This window comes from Chionomys nivalis, chromosome 1, assembly GCF_950005125.1.
Source record: "Chionomys nivalis chromosome 1, mChiNiv1.1, whole genome shotgun sequence".
NCBI classification, from domain to species: domain Eukaryota; kingdom Metazoa; phylum Chordata; class Mammalia; order Rodentia; family Cricetidae; genus Chionomys; species Chionomys nivalis.
In genome coordinates this window covers 13,561,694-13,586,823 of record NC_080086.1, presented here as the reverse complement: position 1 = coordinate 13,586,823, position 25,130 = coordinate 13,561,694, and the positions used below count along the sequence as shown (strand labels likewise).

General features: G+C 44.3%; 1 protein-coding gene across 3 annotated transcripts in view; it reads right to left on the bottom strand.

The window, feature by feature from the left end:
• Eps8 (epidermal growth factor receptor pathway substrate 8) overlaps positions 1–25,130 on the bottom strand; it is a 178,389-nt gene that overhangs the window by 31,486 nt on the left and 121,773 nt on the right. For all 3 annotated transcript variants that reach the window (XM_057782341.1, XM_057782333.1, XM_057782349.1), the window contains 8 exons: positions 23,127–23,209; positions 22,444–22,580; positions 17,421–17,494; positions 15,425–15,551; positions 12,557–12,645; positions 12,120–12,194; positions 8,261–8,409; positions 4,655–4,838 (listed from right to left, as the gene is read on the bottom strand). In XM_057782341.1, the coding sequence (XP_057638324.1) occupies positions 4,655–4,838; positions 8,261–8,409; positions 12,120–12,194; positions 12,557–12,645; positions 15,425–15,551; positions 17,421–17,494; positions 22,444–22,580; positions 23,127–23,209 (918 nt within the window). The remainder of the gene's footprint in view (positions 1–4,654; positions 4,839–8,260; positions 8,410–12,119; positions 12,195–12,556; positions 12,646–15,424; positions 15,552–17,420; positions 17,495–22,443; positions 22,581–23,126; positions 23,210–25,130) is intronic.

Genomic DNA, 25,130 nt, shown 5'->3' with positions numbered 1-25,130 from the left:
AACTAGAACCCCGCCCTACAACAGGTTTCCATTGTCATGGCATTGCTCATTGGGCTATTAGGTTATGACAAGGGTGGTTCATGTCTGTCATTAGTGTACAGGTTACACATTAGTTCTGAAAATATTACATAGAAAAGCAGAAAGTTCTTTCCTGAGGAATTTCAGCAATCGGTGAATCTAAGCTTTAACACTGTAAACAATAAAATTGGGAGATGACCTTTACCCTTTGCTTCCTGTGTAATGAACAGTCAACACTCTAGCCAAGTAAATATCATCGCATTATAACGGAATTACATCACTGTACTTTTTCCCCCATTTTTAAAAAGTACCCCCAAATGCCATTTCAAAATTCTGTGACCAGTGGCTATACTGCTCTAAGACTCACTACAACCGCCACTATAAATACACGCAGAACTTTGACCCTGTTCGTCAAAAGTCTCGGAACACATAATTCTGTAATCATTTCTTTTCTATGGTTAACACAGTTTAGATCAATGGTTGCTACCAAGGGAGAGTTGATGTCTGTGACCTCTGAGCATGATGGTTTTAAAGCCCTGGGGGCCACATGCTCAGACTGTATGAAAAAAAACCCCACTAAGTCACCTCTAGATTTCACAGGGTTTCCACATGTAAAGAGAAATATGGGAGAGAGTTGATGAACTCCCTGGAGTTGATTATTTGGGGGTTCACTGGAGCAAGTGATCTGAACAAGGGAAGGTTTGGGAAGCGTCTAAGCTGGATAGATACAGCAGCCAATTCTCATGAAAAGGCTGGTAAGAACAAGGCCTAGTCCACCACAGGCAACGTCTCCAGTGGACCAGTGTGGATGTCAAACACCACAATTGCATATCCACCTAGAATATAGACTGAGGGCAAATCCTCACAAACAAACACAAATAGATACTTTCCAGCCAGCGAAACACTGGGGATCAGTCAACTCCACTAACCATTTCCCCAAGAGCCAGCAGAGATGTGGAACTCAATTGGGTAATTAAAAAAAAGAAAATCAAAGACTTGAACAACTGGGGCCGGAAATTGCTAGAGTCGTTCCCACCCTTTGCCTTTTGGACAGAACAATTCCTGGCCAGTAAGAAGTCATGGGTCCTGAGAGTGACTGGGCAAGCCAGGAAGGAGGAGACCGGGGGGCACGTGACTGAGTGGTATCTACACAGCCGGGCTGAGGGTTCAGAGGAAGCAGCGAAGCTGAGTGTCACCTGCTCTCATCACTCAGGGCCACCATGCCTTTTTCAACTCTAAACCAAATCACCTGATCCTGACCTACTCATCTTTGCTGTAAGTGCATTTATTATAGGAGAAGTAAAATATCAGCAAGTCTCTCCTAGCCAGACCACGCTTCTCACGCACTTTAAGTCACCATCACTTGCGCTCCTTTCTCATAAAATCTCAACATAGCAGGCAGCATAAGCCTCTGCATGGCCGCTTAAATCATGAAATGGGAAATATTTTACAGCAGGACAATGACAGCTCATGCCAAAGGAGGATCTGCAATAACTTTTCAAATTATGTGTTGAGAGTAGACAGATATATACACCACAGCCTAGAACACACATGCGGTTCCTCTTTAAACACAGGAGCTGTGAAGGGACTTCCAAAAGTGTCACTTTTCCAGGTGCACACGATTAAGTGGCATATTTTCTTGGAGCTGGACATTTCTGTGACTTGAAAACAGCTGTGACTATGGCAACACAAATGAATTACCATTCCTGTGTGCCTGTGTGCCCCTCTGTTCCCCCACCCCCAAATGAACTACCATTCCTGTGTGCCTGTGTGCCCGTCTGCTCCCCCACCCCCAAATGAACTACCATTCCTGTGTGCCTGTGTACCCCTCTGCTCCCCCACCCCCAAATGAACTACCATTCCTGTGTGCCTGTGTACCCCTCTGCTCCCCCACCCCCAAATGAACTGCCATTCCTGTGTGCCTGTGTACCCCTCTGCTCCCCCACCCCCAAATGAACTACCATTCCTGTGTGCCCCTCTGCTCCCCCACCCCCAAATGAACTACCATTCCTCTGTGCCTGTGTGCCCCTCTGCTCCCCCACCCCCAAATGAACTACCATTCCTGTGTACCCCTCTGCTCCCCCACCCCCAAATGAACTACCATTCCTGTGTACCTCTCTGCTCCCCCACACCCAAATGAACTACCATTCCTGTGTACCCCTCTGCTCCCCCACCCCCAAATGAACTACCATTCCTGTGTACCCCTCTGTTCCCCCACCCCCAAATGAACTACCATTACTGTGTACCCCTCTGCTCCCCCACCCCCAAATGAACTACCATTCCTGTGTACCTCTCTGCTCCCCCACCCCCAAATGAACTACCATTCCTGTGTACCCCTCTGCTCCCCCACCCCCAAATGAACTGCCATTCCTGTGTGCCTGTGTGCCCCTCTGCTCCCCCACCCCCAAATGAACTACCATTCCTGTGTACCCCTCTGCTCCCCCACCCCCAAATGAACTGCCATTCCTGTGTGCCTGTGTACCCCTCTGCTCCCCCACCCCCAAATGAACTACCATTCCTGTGTGCCCCTCTGCTCCCCCACCCCCAAATGAACTACCATTCCTGTGGAAGAAAAGCTCAGTCATGAGGTCCGAGCTATCAAACTCAGGCAGAGACACGTGCTACTCAGCCAGTGACTAGACAGAGGAGGCGGTCGCGGTCATCAGGCGTCTAGACCAAAGGCCAGGTATGAAGGCTAGTCTTCATTCCAGGTGGCCAGAGGGAAAACAGTCCCATTCGCAGGAAGGGGACACCACAGAAGTATGTTAGCTTTAGTTTTGAAAATTCCAGATTGTAACAGATTTCCTTGTAAAGAAAAATTTGTGTTTGTGTATGTCGAATGTGTGTGTCATGTGTGCACACATATGTGACCCTGATGTGACACTGATGACATCTTTTATTGCTCCTATGATGTAGGGGGTCTTCTATCTATCTGTTGTTTAATTGGTTAATTAATAAAGAAAACTGCCTGGCCTGATAGGTCAGAACATAGGTGGGTGGAGTAGACAGAACAGAATGCTGGGAAGAAGGGAAGTGAGGCAGATGCAATGAAGCTCCGACCCAAGATGGACATAGGCTAGAATCTTCCGGGTAAGCCACGTGGTGCTACACAGATTATTAGAAATGGGTTAATCAAGATGTGAGAATTAGCCACTAAGAGGCTGGAACTAATGGGCCAGGCAGTATTTAAAAGAATACAGTTTCCGTGTTGTTATTTCGGGTGTAAAGCTAGCCGTGTGGGAGACGGACCGGATGAAAAGCAGGCCTGCCTGCAGTTCCATCTACACTCCTACTTTATATTTTTGAGACAGGATCACCTCCTGAACCAGAAGCTCACTGACAGGGTAAAACTAGTCAGTCAGTGAGTCCCAGGAATCTTCTTGTCTCTACCTCCCCATTTCTAGGATTCCAAGCGCACAACACCCCACTAGACTTGAACACGAGGGGGTGGGTTACTGGAGCTGATGACAGGTCCTCCTGCCTGCACATAGGCTCTGTACCCCATGAGCTGTATCTCCAGCCTGCAGAGTGCAACAAATTTCCTATATAACATCCCTGTCCAAAGAACAATTTTGCCCAAGGGAACAATTTTAAGCTATTTAACTTAAATGAATGTTTCTTCCTAAAAGTGGTCAGAGAGATACTGTGATTTGCTAATGCCTTTCCTCATAGTGTGTTTGCCCAATTACAAAGCCACTCAGCAAAGGGATTTTACGAGAAGACTCAGATTTCAGGAGCCGCTAGCTACCACTCACTGCTGCTTTTCACGCTAGTCCTTACCCACATGGTTACAAGGGTTCTGAGCGGCCCATGTGTGGTCCTGCTTTAGAAACTGTTCAATTTTCCTTTCCAATAGGGAAGAAAAGTCACAGAAAAGCCATGCTCCAAGAACATCACCCTGTGCCTCATTTCATTCCTCTCACGCGCTCCCCAACAGGCGATATGCTATAGCTTAATCAATAATTGAAAGATAAGATACGTGCTACGGCCTTCTGCAGATGCCACGCTGTCGTGGGGGCATTTGTCAGCAGAATAAAGTCCACACAAACCTTGCTCCTCTACACACTTCCGGATGATTAGAATAGGAAGAGGGAGCTAGAGGGCAGCCCCAGTATCAGGGAGAGAGGACGAGGCACAGAGGTAGAGAGAAGAGCAGTGGGGGGTTGGAGAGGAGGGAGGCAGGAAGAGAAGGAAGGAGGAAGGGAGAGGGTGGAATTATAGTACTTGTGAAAGAATTGCATAGAGTCAACAGAATGTAGGCTCAGGAACCGCCTGGGGGGTCTATGGTTGGGAAAGGAAAAGAGAGAGAGAATAAACAGTGCTTGTGGGCCAAGCCCCTAACAGAAACAGGACCAGGAGGACTGAGGAACAGACTGTGGCAGAGTGACTCAGCTGGGGGAGCAGTAAGAGAAGCATCTAGCACCCATCGTCAACACAAGAAAGAGTTGGGAGGATGCAGAGCAGCCAGAGGAGAGGGTAACATTCAGGCACTGGTCCCAGAACACCCTTCAGTGAGTGATGACCCCAGTGGAGGAGAGGGTAACATTCCATCACTGGTTCCAGAACACCCTTCAGTGAGTGAAGACTCCGGGTGACCATCCACCACCCACAGAAATCACACGCCGTGGATCCTGACCTCTGTGGACATTCTCTTGCTGTCCTGTTTGCGCTGGTGTTCTGCCGCACTGGCCACGGACTCGGCCAGTTGGTACATGTCTTGTTCAGTGGGAGCGCCCATGAAGTTCAGCATCGGGGGCTCCCAGCCACTGCGGAACCTTGGAACATAGGGCGGGATGAACTGTTCTTTCGGCCACTCTGCTCTGTAGGGTGACATCGAGTTTAGATGTTAAACAATGTGTTCTGTTTCTACCTGTACAGCCAAACACAAAAACAACTCTATTTCTCAGGACGGGAAGGGAAACCTATTTATGCCGGAGGCAGGCGGATCTCTGTGAGTTCGAGACCAGCCTGGTCTACAAGAGCTAGTTCCAGGACAGGCTCCAAAACCACAGAGAAACCCTGTCTCGAAAAACCAAAAAAAAAAAAAAAAAAAAAAAAAACCAAAAAAAAAAAAAAAAAAAAAAACAAACAAACAAAAAATGAAAGATCGATTTGATTCTGCTGTACGATCCATTTCTCTACTTTGTCTTAACTTTCCCTGAAGCCTGATGCTCAGCATGAGTGTAGGCTTCTTAACATGTGTGCATGAGAACGGAAATGCAAAAAGCATTTAAAGCATGGAACTCAGAGGAACCTAAAGGCTCTCCAGCCCTAAGCTCTCCCATGACAACACTGGGGGTATCTTTAAAAACAGAAACTTTTAAAAACCCAAGATTGTTATGAAGGTTCATGATTTTTTTTTAAATTGCAAAGTTTCCTAAAATGAAGCAGATGACCAACTTTACACATTGAAAGCACCAACTTCATTTTAATTAGGACAGTCCACTGCTGTGTGGTCAGCTTCAACACCCACTCAGCAGCTAGTGCTGCGAGAGACGGCTCACACAAGCTCCGTCTGTCTCAAATCACAGAAGAGGCCACCACGGAGACGACAGCTTTGCTTTTCCAGTGTCCTCTTTCCACAGATGACATGTTCTTATGTGACAGGTCTACCACGATAAAATGAGCCCTCTTATTCAAATTACTTGGTGCCTTCTTGATCCTTTCCCTTCTCGTGGGTTTTTAAATCCTCATTTAGTGCCTAATACTCTTAGTGAGGACCTGAAATGCCCCTTTGTCTCCTCGTGTTAAATGCTAATTATATCCCTACTTTTGATGCTGCTATTTAAACCATCATTATATATTTTTTCTGGTTTTGTGGGATGGCTCAAAACAAAGTCACTGAAGACCTCAAGCTATTTTTGTATTCTATGAGGTGTGACAGATTTAATAAGCCTTATGGGAAAAAAATTAGACTTGGCCTAGGCTTGTCATAGCATCACAACGGGCATAAACCTAGCATGTTACAAATATATTTAAGCCACTTTCACACAGCATCAGATATAAAATAAGAGCTGGAGAGATGATTCAGCAGTTAAGAGCACTAGCTGTTCTCCCAGAAGACTCAGGCTTAGTTCCCAGCACCCACATGTAAATTCACTTCCAAGGGATCCAACACCTTCTTCTGACATCTGAGTGCACCAGGCATGCACGTGGTGCATATACATACTGAATGTAGAAGGGGTGGAGTGTGACGTAAGCTACTCACATATGGATAAAAAATAAAAGCTATTTATCTTTTAATGAAGATATAAATAACAGGAAAACTATAGAATATGATCTACTGCTGCATGAATATTATAAATAAGTACAAAAATAAAGACAAATACTGTCTACAGCATGAAAAGCAGCACACAGAACCTTAAGGAATTTCAGTTTGGTAAAACAGAGTACAGATATTCCCACACAGTAAGTAAGCGGGACTATCTTGTGTGTTTCAATAAGAGAAAAAAAGTGATGAATTAGTCCACGTCTTTTGGACTAGCCCTTGATGGGGACAAGGACAAGTTTCCAGAGACTAGTTGCTAAGTGGCCACTACACTGAGTTACTTGCTCTGCAAAGGAAAAGAAAAAGGTGTGGTCAAAAAAAGTTTGCGAAGGTCTTTCCCAGGGAGCTGGAGATGTATGACCAGCCCTGCTCGGGACGGGTCAGCCTCTGCTAACAGTTTGTCCTTCTCAGTCTCTCTATTGACAAGTGATGATGATTTTAAAATTTGCCCCACATCTAAGCCCAGAGAGAGCCAATTACTAAGAAGCCAGTGCTGTTCCATTAATTTCCCCAGGGCTCTGTCCCTGGCCATGGTGGCCCCAGTTGGCAGACTGATCTCTGCAAACAGTCGGCTGGTAGTTCAACTGGCAGTGTATTATTCCTTCAGAGGCTGAAGCAGGAAGATAACAAGTTCAAAACTAGCCTACGCAGCTGACTCAGCAACTTAGCAAATGCCTGCCTCAAAGACAGAGAAAGAAAGAGAGGGGAGGGGGAGAACATGGATCCGCCTATGTCATACTCTTGTTCACAAGGTCGGTCATTCTCCACAGTCTTCAGAATCTGCTCCTCAACACATCTGAGAAGGCATCCTAACCAACTCGCTCACGGCTGGATGCCTCCTGTTTTTACACCATGCTTCTTCCAACCTTTCTCCACGACTGTCAACTCCCCAAGTCCCTCCTCCCTCGTCTCTGAACTCTCACTGCCTCTTGTCTCCTTTTGTGCTTCTCTGTCAATCTCTCTAGTTAGAGAAACCCTGCACATCCTACTGAAAGGCCCATTAGCAAGGGGATTAGGAAGCCTGACTCTGGAGCTCTGTCACTTAAGATGTTATATGACTTTAAGGAAATAGGTCAACCTTTCTCAGTCTTATTTCTTCATCTGTGAAACAGAAATAATAACCATATTTCTATAAAACGCATGGGAGAACACCGAGCATACACTGTGTGCTTGTAGATGTGTGTATGTGTGCTCGTGCACGTGGTGTGTGTGTGTGTGTGTGTGTGTGTTTCCACTTGGATTGTTAGCTGTTGGCTTGAAATGCCAGCTCTTCCTGATTCCCTCAATCCTTTTCCATCACTCCACAGGCTGATGGGTCCCAGTCTGCTTACATCACACTCCTCCCCTTCTGCATACAGTATACTTCCTTCAGATGGAAACGATTTTAGTTTTTAAAATTTTTTAAAATTGCATTCATTTAGCCATCTCGTGTGTGTTTGTGTGTGTGTATGCATGTGTGTATGTGTGCATGTTGGAGGGGGTGTACACATGCTATGGTACGCTTCTGGAGGTCATAGCACAACAATGTTGAGTCAGTTCTTTCCTTCTACCCCATGGGTCTCAGGAATGGGACTCAGGGTGTCAGGCTTGGCAACAAGTTCCTTTACCTGATGAGCCATCTCTCTGGCCCAACTTGACAATGAGCTTTGCTTTTCTTTTGTGTGTGTGTGTGTGTGTGTATGGTGTTTCTAAGATAGGGTTTCTCTGTTTAACAGTCCTGGCTTTCCTGGCCTTTGCTTTGGAAACTAGGCTGGTCCCGAACTCACAGGGTTCTGCCTGCCTCTGCCTCCTGAGTGCTAGGATTAAAGGCCTGTGCCACCACAGCTTGGCAACACGCTTTTCAATGACATTGACTTCTTCATCCCACAGCAGGTAGTTCTTTACACAGAACCTTACCCAAATGTCTCCTGGTTAGTGCAACCGAGAGCGCTCACGGCATCACAGCTCCTAAACACGGAGCTTTCCTGTGCTTACCTGACCTTCAGCCAAGTCTCGCCCAGTGACATCCACAACTGCCGTTCATCTGCCGTGACTGTATAGTTTAAAAAATCAACCGTATCTTTAGTGAACAGTGGGCTGAGTACCGTACTGGCCAGTTCAGGACCACCTGTCGCCTGGACCACCTAGATGGAGAACAAATCTTTTTAGCGAAAAAAAGAAAAAATGATTATTTGTATAATCTGAAATTTATGCACAAAAATCAACTCCAAAACTAAGCGCTGTTTCCATAAGTTAAAATTAAAAGATAGAGAGTAGAAAACAACTTCTCAAACTGACTTATCCAGAATGAGGGTGCAAACGTATAAACATAAGTAGTTTAAGGACATTCACAGTACCTGTGTACTGGCTATATGCATCTATTACTTTCCCTACAAAATACTAGTGGCAGTGCAGATGGCCCTCATCGGCTGAGCTAACTATTTATCACTTCCTTAACTTTCTGTTAAAGATACCAGCTGAAATGCGCAAATCTGTTGTGTCGACACTGAAAACTGTGGATCCAGAATGAATACTCTGGAGAGGGAGAGAAAGGAGCCTCCATTCAGTAGTTCATGCTATGCCTGTGGAGCTAAAGAAAACGGGAAAGGACCGGGAGGGAGGGAGGGAGGGAGGGAGGGAGGGAGGGAGGGAGGGAGGGAGGGAGGGAGGGAGGGAGGAGAGTAGAGAGCTACAAGGGCAAGTGGTACCCCTCTGCCCCCCCACCCACTCCCCAGAATTCAATTCTAGTAAGTTTCCCTGATTTGATATGAACAGTTTAATGGTCAGCGGGAAACAGGTGCACACTTTGATAAGCAAAACAATGACAAGTCTGTGTGAAGACAGCTCCATGTTTGCCTCCCAGGGGTGATGTCCTGGCTGAGGGACGGTCCTTATCTTGTAGCAGACAGGCTGGATAGAGACTTTTTAGAATCTGGCTTTCTCAGAGATGTGCTGCAGGAAGGTTTTTTGTTTTTGTTTTCTTTCTTTCTTTCTTTCTTTCTTTCTTTCTTTCTTTCTTTTTTTTTTTTTTTGTTTTAATTCTTTTGAATGGCTCTAGACTGAGACAATGTTTCTCAGGTCAGGGGCTCTGGGCAGGCCATGCTGTTTTGTGCCTCTATAAACACAGGACTTTCTAGTAACCCTGAAGACAGGTCCTCCAGAATCCAACTCATGCACCTTAATGCCAGCAGGACTGTGATACGGGGCTCCCCTGGTACTCACTGGTGTAAATTTGTGAACAGTAGTGACACACTACATTGTAACTCAAAGTTCATGCTTCTTCAAGTAACTGACTTTAATTGCAACAGACACAACACTGGGGGAATCAGTAGAAAGATTAAAATGGGTGAAAGCCTTGTGCCAACTCTACTATGAACACAACCCTCCCTGACTAGCCAGCACTACGGTTGCTGTTTTGTTTTGCGTCTTGGGATTTCTTAGACAAGGTCTCACTCTGCAGTCCACTCTGACCTGACACTTTCTACCCAGCCTACTGTTTTCACACAGCAATCCTCTTGCCTCAGGCTCCCAAGGGCTGGGCGCACAGGTGTGAGCCAACATGGCAGGTTCAATTCCTTTTGGTTTGTTGTTTTAGGTTTTCAAAACAAGGCCTTACCATGGAACTCAGGCTAGCCTGGAACTCACTCTTCTACCCCAGCCTTGAATGGGCTGGGACTGAAGGCGCAGGTATCACCACGCCCAACTCTGGCACTGTGGCTTTAAACTTCCAACCCTATAAGCATCTGCAGAAAGCACACAGAGACTAAAGGAACAAAGGAGCAGAAATGCCACGCTCTCTGGGTTAGCAGAGGGGAAAGGAAAGAGACTGAAAAAGAGCTGACGCTACAGGCCATGACCTCATATCAAGAACTTCAGCAGACGTGCACACACACCCATGCATTGTGGCTATATCTGTGTGGCACGATGAATGTAGAGAGCAGAGACTTGCAAGCAGACACTCAATGTTGCCTGGCTTACAGGAAGCTCTAAATGAATGTTCTTCCCCAGGTCCCTAACCGAGGAAAATTTCTACAGCCCTGCACGAAGCAACAGGATCGTGATGGCGAGAACACTGATAAGTTGTCTTTTTGGAGAAAGGCAAAGATAGAATGAGTAGATGTTTTTAGATAGGCAGGCTAAACACAATGGTGAACTGTGAGCTGGGGATATCACGAGCTGGTTATTAGATCCCTATTTCAGATCTGTGAAAATCAAAGGTCCTGACACAGCTGCTTTATAAGCGTGCACTGATACTAAGACAGCATCAAAGGTGTTAAAGAAAATATTTTTGTTAACTGAGCTTGTGTAGATTTCTTCTCATTTGGATGAGACGGATCTCGTTGTTTTATTGTTTCTGTTGCTTTTACTTTTTGAGGTAGGGTCTTACTGTTTAGCCAAGGCTGACTCTCAACTCACTGTATAGCCTAGGCTGCCCTGGAACTCCTGATTTCATGCCTCTGGAGTTTGGGATTGCCAACTTCCAGAACCAAACTCAACTTGTTCTAATTTTTTTAGGAGGGGGCAGTTTGAGACAGGGTTTCTCTACGTAGCTTTGGAGCTTGTCTTGGAACTCACTCAGGTTGGCTTTGAACTGACAGAGATCCACCTGTCTCTGCCTCTCTAAGTGCTGGGATTAAAGGCGTGCACCACCACCACCTAGCATTCTAATTTTTTTTTAAAAAAGAGTAGTTCAATAATATGAATTCAACAATAACTAGGTTGTCAGGAAATCAATACAGGACAATCTATGGACACATTCAGCAAAGATTAAGGTCATCTGGACGACAGCCATTGGCCCTGCCCCCATCTGTTAGCAGTCACTCCTACGCCCATGCTGACAACGTCACTAAGTCTCGTCTGCTTGCAATGCAAACGTAGACTCAGGGCTTTGCTAGTCAGTCCTGGGAAGGCATTATGACACTCACGCCTTTGCTTTCTTGGTTTTTCTTTTTTTCTAAAATCTTTAATAAAATGTATGAGAAATACTAAATTTTCTGTTTTTGATTAACATTAAAGAATCCAACGAAACAAATTTTCATATGTTCTAAATCAATATGGGGAAATGTGTATTTTGTATGGCTATATCTTTACTCTTTAGAGGAAAAAAAATCACACATATGATAGAGCGATCACATGTTGAGAACGACTTTCATGCTGCTTTGTCGTTCTACTGAGAGAAATAAGCCAGGCTGGAGAAATGGCTGAGTTGTTAACAGCATGTACGGTGCCTCCGGAGACGTAAGTGAGGGGCTCACGGCTGCTTATCACCCCAGCTCCAGGGATCTGACACCCTGTTCTTTCTTCTTAGGACACCACATACACCACACACACAGATCACACCCCACACCCCCACACACCACACTACATACCAAACCACACACACACCACATAGCACACACACCTACACCCCCACACCACGTACAACACACCACACACACAACACCCCCACACCCCCACACATACACACCACACACATGTAAAAACAAATCCTTCGACGTCTTTTATTCTTTGGTTAGAATGAGCCCTTACAGCCACTATACTGTTTCTTCCTTGCCTTGTAAAATCTAGTACTTTCATGTATGAATTCCTGAGCATGAGTCCATCCAATCTTCCCAGGTGTTCTGGAGAACAAGGTGTTTGTAACAATTCTAAGTTGCAATAAACTGCTATTATTATGTCCATATGTGTGTGCTACATCCCCAGCCATAAGTGAGGTGTGTGTCCTTTTACACTCTCAAACTTTGCGGTCTAGAGTTTACATGGTAAGAAAAACAAGACCCGTGTGAGGTAATTCAGACCCTTGGTAGGAAGTCATGCTAAGAAGAGTCGCTTTGCTTAATTGATAAATGCTCACCATATTTAGCGGAGTAAACAGGAAGTGAACCAGATCTGAAGCACTCGGGTTCTGGATATGGGACTTCAGCTTGGCCTGCGACGTCAGAAAACAAATGCATTACCATAGTGCAATACCCCAAGGATGGACACTCACAGAAGTCCAAGACAGCCCCGGATGGAACCCTTCCTAACACTTCTGTTTAGAGGGCTCCAGCAGCGTGGAGAGAACCAGAGAAATGCTCAGCTAAGAAGCACGGGCACCGCTCCTCAGCTCAGCGTGCCTCTGCGACCCGCATGCCTTGCAATCAGGTGTTATAATTAAAGGGCAATCAAATCAGACACCCACAATCTACAGGGACAACTGTGTCTCTTTATTTAATTTTCAAGAGCATTCTGGCTAGCCTTTGATCTTTTCCATCTGTTTCTTCTAATTATATATAAATAAAGACCACCTACCAGAAGGTTGAATCCATGTTTAAACTTCTGGAAACAGTCAACAAATTCATCAGGAGGTGGGGGTTTTGCCCTCAGCGTTAAAACACCCTCTGAGGAAATAAAAAAAAAAAAAAAAAACAGCAGAGGGCAGATGAATACAGATTCACAATAAAGTTTATTAAATAAAAAATAAAATCTACATTTGTATCCACAGCTGGAAGAGTGTGCCAGACGTGAACCTTTATTCTACAACATCTCTTATTCCAATAAATTAAGTGCTTAAGTTTGAATGGATTCCTCTAGCCTCAGGCACTCCCAATGACTCAATTCTATAAATATGACTTGAAGCCTTCCTATGTTCCAAGAACTCATGTCACCATTATAAGGCCTATAAAATTGAGTAAGAGACAAGCCCTGCTTGCAGAGGAAATGAATCAGAAGAAGAGTAGCAGGGGTAGTGACTGAGTGAGAGGGCAGGGGACCGTACTGGCTGGGAAACAGGGAACAGGAATACTGGAAAATTCCTTCCAGTAACTTTTTTTTTTTTTGGTTTTTCGAGACAGGATTTCTCTGTGGCTTTGGAGCCTGTCCTGGAACTAGCTCTTGTAGACCAGGCTGGCCTCAAACTCACAGAGATCCACCTGCCTCTGCCTCCCGAGTGCTGGGATTAAAGGTATGTCCCACCACCACCGCCCAGCCCTTTCAGTAACTTTTAAGATGGGATTTGAAAAGGTCTGCCCAACTCCCTCCACTCCCACCCCTGCCCCCAGAGTAGTCTGTGGAAATAACACGATAGGGTTAAAACAATACATGGAGTAAAAAAAAATTGCATATATACAAAACAAGAGATGTGAATTCAGAGAAACATGAAAGCGGAGAAGCAGACGCGGTTTAGATCGAATGTCCAGGTAAGAAGTGACATTTGAATCAACAGTCCACAGAACTACGTGTGCTTCGGAATGGAAGAGAGACGACTACAACTTGGAATTCTAAGAAGGGCATCCTACTGACTGTGGCGCACCTTTAACCCTACTACTTGAGAAGTGGAGCCAGAAGGATCAGGAATTCAAGGTCATCCTTAATTTTATAGCAACTTTGAGGCTAGCTCCAGAAAACCCTGTCCCAGAGACTGATTCTCCTGACAGGACAGAACACTAGAGGACTAAAAACTGCTTTCAAATTGGGTCAAAATGGATGACAGTTTCAACTGGATGCTAATGAAGAGAATTAAAAAAAAAAAAACGGATATAGACGAAATAGGGAAAGTTGTTGCACAACAGTCCTGTACATTGTGTAAAATGTATTGCTGTGATTGGTGTAATAAAAAGCTGAATGGCTTATAGCTAGGCAGGGGGTATAGGTTGGACAGCTGGACAGAGAGCACTCTGGGAAGAAAAAAGGCAGAGCTGTCAGCCAGACAAGGAGGAAGCAGGATGGACACCATGGAGAGATGAGGTAATGCACCACCTGCCAGATGTAGATTTAAAAATATGGGTTAATTTAAGTTATAGGGACTAGTTAGAAGCAAGACTAAGCTAAGATTGAGTATTCATTATTAATAATGTCTCCATGTCATTGTTTGTGAGCTGGCAGTCCGAAAGTTCGTGTGCAGAAAATCAAAGCAGCGATCTGCTAGCGATAGAAGATGTGGAGTCTGTGGTTGTGAACTTGGGTGTCCTGGGGGACAGCAGAAGAAAGCAGAAGAGGTTTGAGGCACCATACAGCACCCTTCATTTGAGACTACGTGGAGAGGAATGTTCACGTGCCCATATCCAGGACAACACTGGAGGCTGCACCCTCTTACTGTATAGATATTACCTACAGAAGGACCTGAAGTCACTGAGACCTGATCCAGCTCTCTTTACATGTCCAATTTGTGCCATCTGCCCGAGGAGGTCGCTACCCTTATAGTTAGACTTTGATACATTCCAAGCCAGTTTGTTTTTATTTGGTATTATTATTATTTAAGACAAGGTCTTACTCTATATCCAAGTTGTTCTGGAACTAGGAATAATCCTCCTGCATCAGTTTCCTGCGTGCTAGGAGTCCAGGCCCAGTTTTTCAAAGACATTTCAAACACTGGCTTTTCAACAGCTTCTATGCAGCTGTGAATATAAATGAACTGTTGGGGGCTTTGTGATAACAGGTTCGAATCCATGGGTATTTTAAAGTACTCTGATGAGAAAAGTCAATTTTAACATGAAAAAAGTTCCATGTTTAAAATGAAAGACCTCTAAATAAAGGAACAGTGTTCTTCTGTGCAGAAACCAACTAAAGACTGGTGAAAACTACAGATGGGTAGTTACCATGTGAATGCAGACTCCGGGTGACTACCATGTGATCTGAGTCTACAGACGGGTGGCTACCATGTGATCTCAGAGTCACTGTGACTGAGAGGCGCAGCCAGCTTGAAACCAGCATGAGTTCTTCCCTGTCCACTTGAACCTCTGGTGGTGCCCAAAGCTACAGGGCCTTGATCTAAGATCAGTACAGTGTAGCTCTTTATTGGAACTCAGGTTTCTCCAGCCCTGCAGTTCTGATAGCCGCAGAGTAAGGAAGCCCCACTCCCCACAGGTGTGGTAGCCATACAGTAAGGAAGACCCGCTCACCCGTGGGTCTGACAGCCTTAGACTGAGGAAACCCCGCTCACCCGTGGGTCTGATAGCCTTAAAGAAGGCACACACAGGTCTAATAGCCCTAGAGTAAGGAAGCCCCACTTACCCATGGGTCAGGTACCACAAGACTGAGGATGGCATACTCATTCCCCTGTGTGTCTGATACTCCTAGAGTAGGGAAGGTCCACTCCCCAGTTGGTCTGATACCCCTAGACTAATAAAGCCACACTCCCCCATGGGTCTGATACCCCCAGAGTAAAGAAGGCCCACTCACCTCCAGGTCCTTTCTTTTTACTTTTTTTGCTTTTCTTCCTTTTAGCAAGCTCAGAAAAAGCTTCAGCTGCTTTTTGGAGTTTTGTGATAAAAAACTCAATGTCATCCAAAATATGGTTTAAGATTTGCTGGAATTAGAAATAACAGAACAAGATATATATAAAAAAAAGAAAAAACTAATTTTCTTCTAGCTGCATGATGCTAGTTAGTAAAGGAGAGAAAATAAATGAGGAAAGAAAATGACCACCCTTACCAAGTCAATCATTAATTCTAAGAAAATACATATACCTGATATACATATAGTCTCACCTCTATACCTTTCTTTAAGCATATTTTTGCTGCATTTTTCAATGCTATTAGGGAAGCATTCACACCATGCAATCACATTATTAATTACTTTAAATTACTCCAATTTCCTCGCTGTGTGCTGTGTTCCCCACACAACGCAGGGGTGGGGTTCAGAGAAATTGCCTGTGAGGAGACCACAGGGTATTTTTGTTTTGCAAATAACTGCCCCATAAAGGCTCTGGTGAAGTTATTTTGTACCCATTATAGCTCACTGAGAGAACCTACAAACACAGCCTATATACAACAAAAGGCATTGATACGACTTTAAGATGACTGCTCTCCAGGGCAGAATTAACAAACAAATGCACATGAGACCATTCCAATCATTTTTTTATACTTCACTCAGCTTTCTCTAGTCTGAAACAAAGGAGTCTTCATGTTAAAAGACTAGAAACTAGGGTTTAATAGACATTTAAGTAAAGTACAGTGTGATATAAAAATTAAATTTTAGGGCTGGCTAGAAAGATAGGCAGCTCAGCGGTAGAGTGCATTCTGTTCTTGCAGAAGACCAGAGTTCAGTTCCCAGCATCCACATTGGGCAGCCCATAATCACCAGTAACTCCAGCTCCTGGTGATCTCATGTTCTCTTCTAACTTGTGCAGGCACCTGCATACACGTGCAAACACACACACCTGACCTCTGCAGGTACCTGCACACACGTGCAAACACACACACCTGACCTCTGCAGGTACCTGCACACACGTGCAAACACACACACACCTGACCTCTGCAGGCACCTGCACACACGCACAAACACACACACCTGACCTCTGCAGGTACCTGCACACACGTGCAAACACACACACCTGACCTCTCCAGGTACCTGCATACACGTGCAAACACACACACCTGACCTCTGCAGGTACCTGCATACACGCCTGACCTATTCAGGCGCTTGCACACACATGCAAGCTTATACATGTAGTTAAGAATGAAAATCTTGCTGGGTGGTGGTGCCACATGCCTTTAATCCTGGGAAGCAGAACCAGGAGGATCTTTGTGAGTTTGAGGCCAGTCTGGTCTTCAAGAGCTAGTTCCAGGAAAGGCATCAAAGCTATACAGGGAAACCCTGTCTTGAAAAATCAAAATAATAATAATAAAATAATAAAAATAAGAAAAAAATCTTTCAAAAATTAAATCCTGAATGTCGGATTATAGCCACACTGCAAGTTAATTGCTATGAAGAAATTAAATTTAGCATTATTCTTTATAAAACATTAATATTTGCATGCTTATACACACATCAGATGTCAACTCTAGAGATCTGAACGCCAGTCTTCATGCTTGCAAGCACTTTAGCCACTCAGTCATCTCCCCAGCCTTAAATATCTTAATAATCCGAAAGAATAAATGTCAAAAGGACACCTCAACTATGAAAAAAGGAAAGCCATGCCATCCCCAAACTTGCTAATTCATTTCATTTGTAAAGGGGTTAAGTCACTAGTATTCTACAGGAGACCAACTCAAGTTAAATATCAGGAGGGAAGGGAAAGCAGTTATGGGAAAACTCAAAGGACACAACTATTTCCAGGAAGAGAAAACACAATTTCTGCAAGCCAATTTTGTTAAATCCTTCTCATCTCAGTGTCTGGGTTCCCCTCTTTACAAAACAGAAGCACTGATGAACTAAACCCCGTGGCCGCACTCACCACATCCCTGTCAATCCGGGCTGCCACCATCTCAGGAGTCTCCTCCTGCTCGTGATACTGCCGGGGCCTCTCAACTGAAAAGAAAAGGGAATTGTAAGACTTCACATGTTTGGTGAAACACTGCCGATATAGAAAGGAACTTGTGAAAACGATGAGAAAATAATTCCAGGTGCTGGGGTCGGGGGAGGTTCTCTGGAATAAAGAAGTCAAAACCGAACTCGAGGTCCATTGTTACACCCTTGCTACAGTTACCAGGAGTCTGGAAAAAAGCTAGGAATTGGCCCGCCCACCCATATGAGACTCATTCAGCTGTTATGCCCCCTCCTTCCACCTCTTCCCCTTTCAGCTCTCAACAAAGCCAACTCTGACTCAGCACTCCAATTTCTACAGAAGAAAACAAATCAGCATAAGCATCTCTTGTGAAATATGGTGAAATAAGTTCCAATGCAACAGGGCTGCAAGCTTCATGTGTATGGTGCAGTGTGTGTGTGCGAGCGCACGTGTGGTGTGGTGTATGTGTGTGTGTGTGTATGTGTGTCTACATGCATGAAGATGCTTGGAGAGGGGTGCCTGTGCACGCATGTGCATGCATGTAAACGCCGAAGGTCAAGCTTGAGTATCAATCTCTATCTCACTCTCACTGAACCTGGAAGTGGCCATTTCCTGGGGCAGGCTTGGCTGCCTAGCAAGCCTTAGGGATCTCGTCTTCCAAGCTGGGATTACAGACACGCTATTATACCTGGCTTTTCCCACTGAGTACTGGGGATGCAGTTCAGTTCCTCCTGCTACTGTGGTGAGCACTATCCCAACCAAACCATCTTCATGGCCCGGGCTGCTAGTTCCTCTATACCCCAACCTTGTGACTACAGGAAAGGTTCTTCAGTTCTGAGAGTACAGGGATTTCTCAATTCTTGTAATTAAGTATAAAACCCACAACAATTGATTCATTGATCTTAACTGATATACCTTCAGGAATTTCTAGAATCGAGACTACATTTCTCAAAAGCATTTTGAATGTTAAGGCAGCTCAGATGTGCATGTTTAACCATAGATCTTCCTGACAGACTCCTTCCTGAGGTGAGTCAGTTAGCACTATGGCAACTGTCAACACAAGTATTTCAGAGAACATTAAATTCAGAGGCATATGGCTGGGACAGGAGCAATAGATCACAGGAGTGGAGATAAGGCTCCCGATGCATCACCATGACTCACGAGGCTTAATGCAGAGAACTGGCAAAAGATACTGAGAACCCAGAATCTCAATGCCTCCTCTATGCTAGCATTGCTCAGAGCATGTGCAAAGAGAAAAAGGAATCTGAATTCTTAGATATAATTATTCAAGCTCCTCAGTCTGTGTGCAGCAAAGCTTGCCAGTTAGTTGCTATTTTACACAGAGTTGCAGCTTGTTTGGTACAGTGTATCACAGAAGGCAGGAACTGAACTTGAAACAACCATTAGGAAATCCAAAGATGGTCAAAAGTGTATGAGTGCTTGCTTGCAATTCCACCATTCTGGAAGCTAAGGCAGGGATATAATGAGTTTAAGGCTAGCCCGAGCTACATAGTGACACTCTGTAGTGGTATATTATTTGTTATTTAATAAACAAAAAATAAAAAATAAATAAAATTAAATATATTTAATAAATAAAGCCTGCTGAAGATCAGAGGGCAAATCAGTCATACTAGTCAGCCATACAGGCCAGGAAGTGACAGCACACACCTTTAATCCCAGGACTCAGGGACAGAGACAAATTGATCTTTGTGAGTTCAAGAGCACCCTGAACTACAGATTAAATCTGTCTGAAACAGAAACAGAGCTCACACAAAGGTGATCCCAGCACTTGGGATCCCAGGCCTTTAATCCCAGCACTAGGGAGGTGGAGACAGGAGCGATGTGGCCTGAGGGGAGAAAGGAATAGGAACTCAGTGGTATATGGAGTCTGAGGTTGATGGAGAGCAATGCAGGATCTCTCGCCCCTTTGTTGTCTGAGCCTTGGTAGAGGTAAGATCTCTCTACTGGCTTGGCTGCTTTGCTCTTCTGATCTTCAGCTTGAACCCCAATATCTGTCTCTGGGTTTTTATTATTCATGTTGCAACACTCCTCGGGCCCCACAGCATCCAGGGCTACACGGGAAGATAATGTCTCCAATGAGGAAGAGAGGGGACCTCTCAGAGATCCTGTAACACCCTCTGGAGACAAAGTCAGCAGAGGGTACTTATTTCCCCAACATTTTGGAGTCTCAGGCACCATTGCCGCCATTCTGATGAGCTCACTTGTAGAAGACAAGGTTACTCCACCTCTTAGTTCTAAGGGGCAACACTCAGAGCTGAGCAAATCCTCAGAGGGAGCAGAGATGGCCTCCTTCAGGGAATTGCTAATAAGACTCTCTGGCCCTCACACAGAACTTTGTATACCATGTCTTGAGTTCTGTTTGGACAGGCGGTAAGAATTGGAACCTCATCTTTGCAATTTTAACACATGACACATGACAATGCCAGGAACATTTTACTCAAAATCTAAGAGGAGCTCAAAAACACCTGAGTATAATTCTTTTATTGTAACATTATAATAGGTTTCATATCCATTTATTCCTACAACTCCTGTTCAGAATGTCTTTAAGATGTCTTCTCTTTATGTCAAGACAATTTTGACACCTTTCTCTTTCACACACACACAACAACAACAACAACAACAACAACAACAGAACAACTATGCAGACCCTTTCCACCAAAACAACACTGGCAAAACCCACATTAAGTCCACAAGCACGGGTCATTATAAACCCTAGTCTGAAAAACCAGCTCAAATGCAAAGAGACTTGGTAGGAAGCTACGTAATCGCCAAAGCAGAAGTTGTTGATGTGTTTTGCCAATGATGCCTGTGTTCCTATGTAGTCATAGGACGACAACATCACTCGCCTTTGGAGTCACAGAAACCTGGGAGTCATTATGCCCACTTTACAGAAGAGGCTGAAGTGGGAAACGAGGATCTCCCATGGTCATATGGATAGAGAGATCCAGGTTTTATTTCAGGCTTCGATTTTTGACCCACACCATCCAAAGTCCACCTTTATTAAATTATTCTATTAAAGCCACTGCACACTTCAGTCCTAAGACATAGAGAAACCAAGCTGGAGGTTTCCTCCCTACCTGTCACATGAAGAGTTACAGTAGGTGCATGCAGGCTGCTGGGGGAGAGACGTCAGCAATAGCACTGTGAACTACAATGACCATTCAGGCACAATGTGTCATTTACGGCAATAGTGGCATGGAAATGACAGGGGCCACCAACCACTTTCTGCTTAGATATGACACCTGTTCCACAGACGGAAACTCATGCCTGCTTCTATAAATCTGGTCAAGAGCTCATAGCTTGGGAGGCCATAGCCCTGGTGTAGAAATACTACTATTGTTTTGCTAAATGGCTGTATTATCAAACTGCTTTATACTCACCGATGAGTGGTATACTAAGCTTTCATTAGAGAAGTTTCCCCTGCAGCACGTGGAGGCTCATGCAGAAATGCAAAGCTGGCCAAAGTACCAAGAATAAGTGGTGGTGGAAAAGCTTGGCTCTAAATGGGATCAGTTCCTCCACATCTCAGGAAACATTATTAAAGGGGTAGGAAGAACACGTGAGATAGAGGATGGAAAGATGGGTAGCGAAAAGATACCTTCTGGACATAACATAGCTGACCTACTCGTGAGCTCACAGCGGCTGTGGTTATAAATGTACGAAGACTCTATCAAATAAAAATAGTGAAAATGTTCACAGTCTAATGCAACTCATTTTGGCAAATGGCTTACGTTGCTGAAGAGCAACCAATCAACTAAATTATACTTGGTTAGATAACAGATAAATAATTTAAGAAATACCACTGGAGAAATGGCGAGACAGTTCAGTGGGTTGAACATTTGCCACAGGAGTGTGAGGACAGAGTTAAAAGTCCCAACACTTACATCAATTCGGGGCTGTTGTTGGGTCCACAGGAAACAGAAACAGAGGATCTCTGAAGCAGGTTTGTTATCTACACTGGCTGAAATGGTGGGCACTGGGTCTAAGTGAGGGACCCAACCTCAATACGTCAGGAGGAGAAGAGGATAGCCAGTGTTGACCTCTACAAGCACACACGTGTCCACCCATGCAACATGCATATACAAATGCACACAGACTAACACACACACACACACACACACAAATGTCCCTCTGGGCATAAGGCAAATCATCTAGTTGGACTTGCTAGGTCACTCCTGGACATTATGAAAATGAACCAACTATATATAGAGTCATTAAGGATTCCAGACTCCGGGAGAATATTATGACATTAAGAAGTTACATTTGGGCCAGTGAGATGGCTCAGCATTAAACATGTTCACTACCAAGTCTCACAACCTGAGTTCAGTCTCCAGGACCCACACAGTGGAAGGAAAAAAACCGAGGCCACACATTGTCCTCTGACCTCTACACACATGGCGACAAGCTTGCACTCGCACAATACACATATACTCAATAAATATATTTTTTTAAGTTTTACTTAGTGGCAGGCTTAACTGTTTTTGCAAGTACTGTCAACGATAATAAAATGGCAAAGCCATAGGGCCCATATGACAAGGTTAGCCAAGGCTAGATCCTTTTTTCCTGCCACTGTCCTTACTGACACCCTTTCTATGAACACGTAAGAATTGTCCAATGAATAGAAAGACTCTGCAGCAAAATATTTTGGAAAAGAAAAACCCCAATGGGCTTCTCTTTGGTATATATTCTATTGCCATGTGTGTCACTATGAGTCAGGTGAAGTTTCCTCTTTTGGTATTAAAGAAATAACTGTAATCCTAAGAGTATCTATTTCAATGACTGGCATGAATTCTCAGGGACAGCCTTAACAGCAGTCAAGACTTAACTTTCTAGTATCCAAGAAGTAATTCCTTAAAACTAACTTTAACCCGCAAATCCACATGAGACTTTGAATGAATGAACGACATCATGAGCCAACATGGATCCTAGTAGGGTCCGCATAGGTACTTACAGTCCCCCTGGTCAGCAGCCCATGCAGACCAAGCTGCCACTCGGCTTCTAACGTCCACCTGAGTAACAGTCCCTGGCGGTGCAGGGGCAGGAGCTCTGGGAGGAGGGGGGATGCCGGGCTCTGCTTTGGCAATCATCCTACGAATGAAAAACAAATTTGGCTTTTACAATCCCCATTTCTGCAACAGCAGTTCTCTCAGTTGGTGGGATTTGCCCTTCAACCCCAGGAGTCACGGTCAAGGAAATAAGGATTCCCGACTAGCCCTACTGTGTCTGCCTATAGATTCCTGAGACAAGAAATACAGAGAAATTAAAATTCCCTGGGAAACCACACTGAATTTTTCTCTGGGTCACATGAGATTTGAAAAATCAATGGGCTCATGGTTTATACATGGGGCGGCATTGGGTCATCTCTTAAAACACCACACGTCTGTTTTAACTGTCTGGGATATCTACACGTGTGTGAGAAGCTTTGTGGGAGACAGCTGATAGATACATGGAGAAACAGGAAGGGACACACACGAACCGACAAGCCAGCGAGAGCAAATGAATAGAGACTAAAGGTTATAGTTTGGAAAGCAGAATAATTCACCTCTATGGAACATAATTTCTGTAAAGCTTCAGGAGAAAAAAAGTAGACACACCATCGAATTCCTGCTCACCAATTTCTTTTAATGCTCTCACCTCAGGACCTCTGGCCGCCTCTTCTGCTTCCCGCCCTTACTGTCGCCGATTGCACTCTCGATATCCTCACTGATGAGATTTGCCTGTGAGGAGAGATGGGTTAGATGGAAGGCCATAGGCTTGTCTGGGTTTTAATAGGAAGATAGGAACAGAAAAAAGTTACTTAGATTTACAGTGTAAAGCAAATAAAAAGACTTTTTAAAAAACATATGCCTTAAAAATATGACTCTGGTTTTTAGTGGTGAATGTTATAATAAGAAAATCAAATACTCATCTTTAGGGTCAATCTAGTTCCAGATTCCACTTACAGATTCCTGCCCAAGAGCCCAATACAAAAAGGCAAATGCACAAAAGACTGTCTCTACACTGTTAGAAAGAAAGGGGGCAGGTAAAGACAGACATGGCTGGTGTGTCCTTCTTTTCTCCTCCCTCCTCTGGGGCAGCTGTAACTCACCAAAACAATCACCAGGCCCAACTCAGACACTCTGAGCTTAAGGTAAATCTACTCATATGGCTTGTGTCTGTCTGCAGTGTCTCTGGAGACCTACATGCCGAAGGCCTGGTTACCAGCCTTCTATTGGGAGGTGGTGGAAGGGAAGTCACTGGGATGTGCCCTTAAAAAGGACATTGGGATTGCAGGATACTTCCTGTTTCTCTATTTTCACTTCCTGTTCTCCATGAAGTGAACAGCAATTCTACCACACACTTTCTGCTATCATGGACTTTTTCACCGCAGGCCCAAAGGCAATGTACCAAATCTCCATGAGCCGCAGCCCCGGATGCCACAAGGGAAACAGACCTTTCCCCTCTATAAGGTTTCCAGCTTGCGTGCTTTGCCACAGAGATGGAAAGCTCACATAGCTCTCCATCAACAGGTGGAGTCTCAGCTGTAGATTACATCCATTTAAATAACCACTTCATTTTTTTTTTGTTTCACGAGCTTTCCCAACATTCTTCGAATAAGACCAGTGATTAGATTTTCTTGGGAACCCATGTTAGGTTTGTAGCTAAGGGGTTAATTTTGCTTGGTTAAGGAATTTATTTGTAGCCAGTAATTATCACGGTATATGAGGTTGTTGCTCATGCATTCATCTTCTATTTTGGTGCTTGCTCACTCTGTGTAATTATGCATATTTTTCTCAGATATATGAGTCACATATTCTTTAGCAGTAAGCACTGATGAGTAGAAAAATTTAGAACTGATGAGAACCTTCAAGATCCATTTGAGAGAGGTGGGGAGGGGAATGTGGGGGGGGGGTGCGTTTGCACAGTGGTACACATAGGGAATCAGAGGACAACCTCAGGTGATGTCCCTCATCTTATATGATGCTCCAGGGAACAGCCACCCAGCTATAAAGCAAGCCATGGAGTAAGAGTGAAAGAAAGACATACAGAAGCAAGAAAAAGAAAAAGTACGGAGGCAAAAGGTAGATGGGATAATTTAAGTTAAGGAAACTTGGCTAGAAACAAGCCAAGCTATGACCAGGCATTCATATGTAAGAATAAGACTCCATGTGTGATTACTTGAAAGCTGGGTGGCAGCCCCCAAAAGAGTCAAAGAGCCCAAAGAGTAAAAGACCAACAACACCCACATGACAGATGCCAGTCCCTCTGGAACTCTAAACCTCAATAAACCCTTTCTTCTCTTATGTTGATTTTGATCAGTGTTTTATCAAGTGACAGGAGAGAAACTAAGGTGCCCCTCAACCAAAGTAATTTCTCTTTTAGAGAAACCAACTCATAAAATAACAATAACCAATGTGAGAGATAAGTTCTAAGGCTTAATAAAGCATCACAAATTATAATCATCTGGAAATTACAGCATGTACTAAATATAAATTTGGAGGGCTCTAGTCTATTATTGGTAACTGTGTTCTAGCAAACACTCAATATAAATTTGGGGAGCTCTAACCTATTATTGGTAACTGTGTTCTAGCAAACACTCAATATAAATTTGGGGGGCTCTAGCCTATTATTGGTAACTGTGCTCAACTATTTCTCATT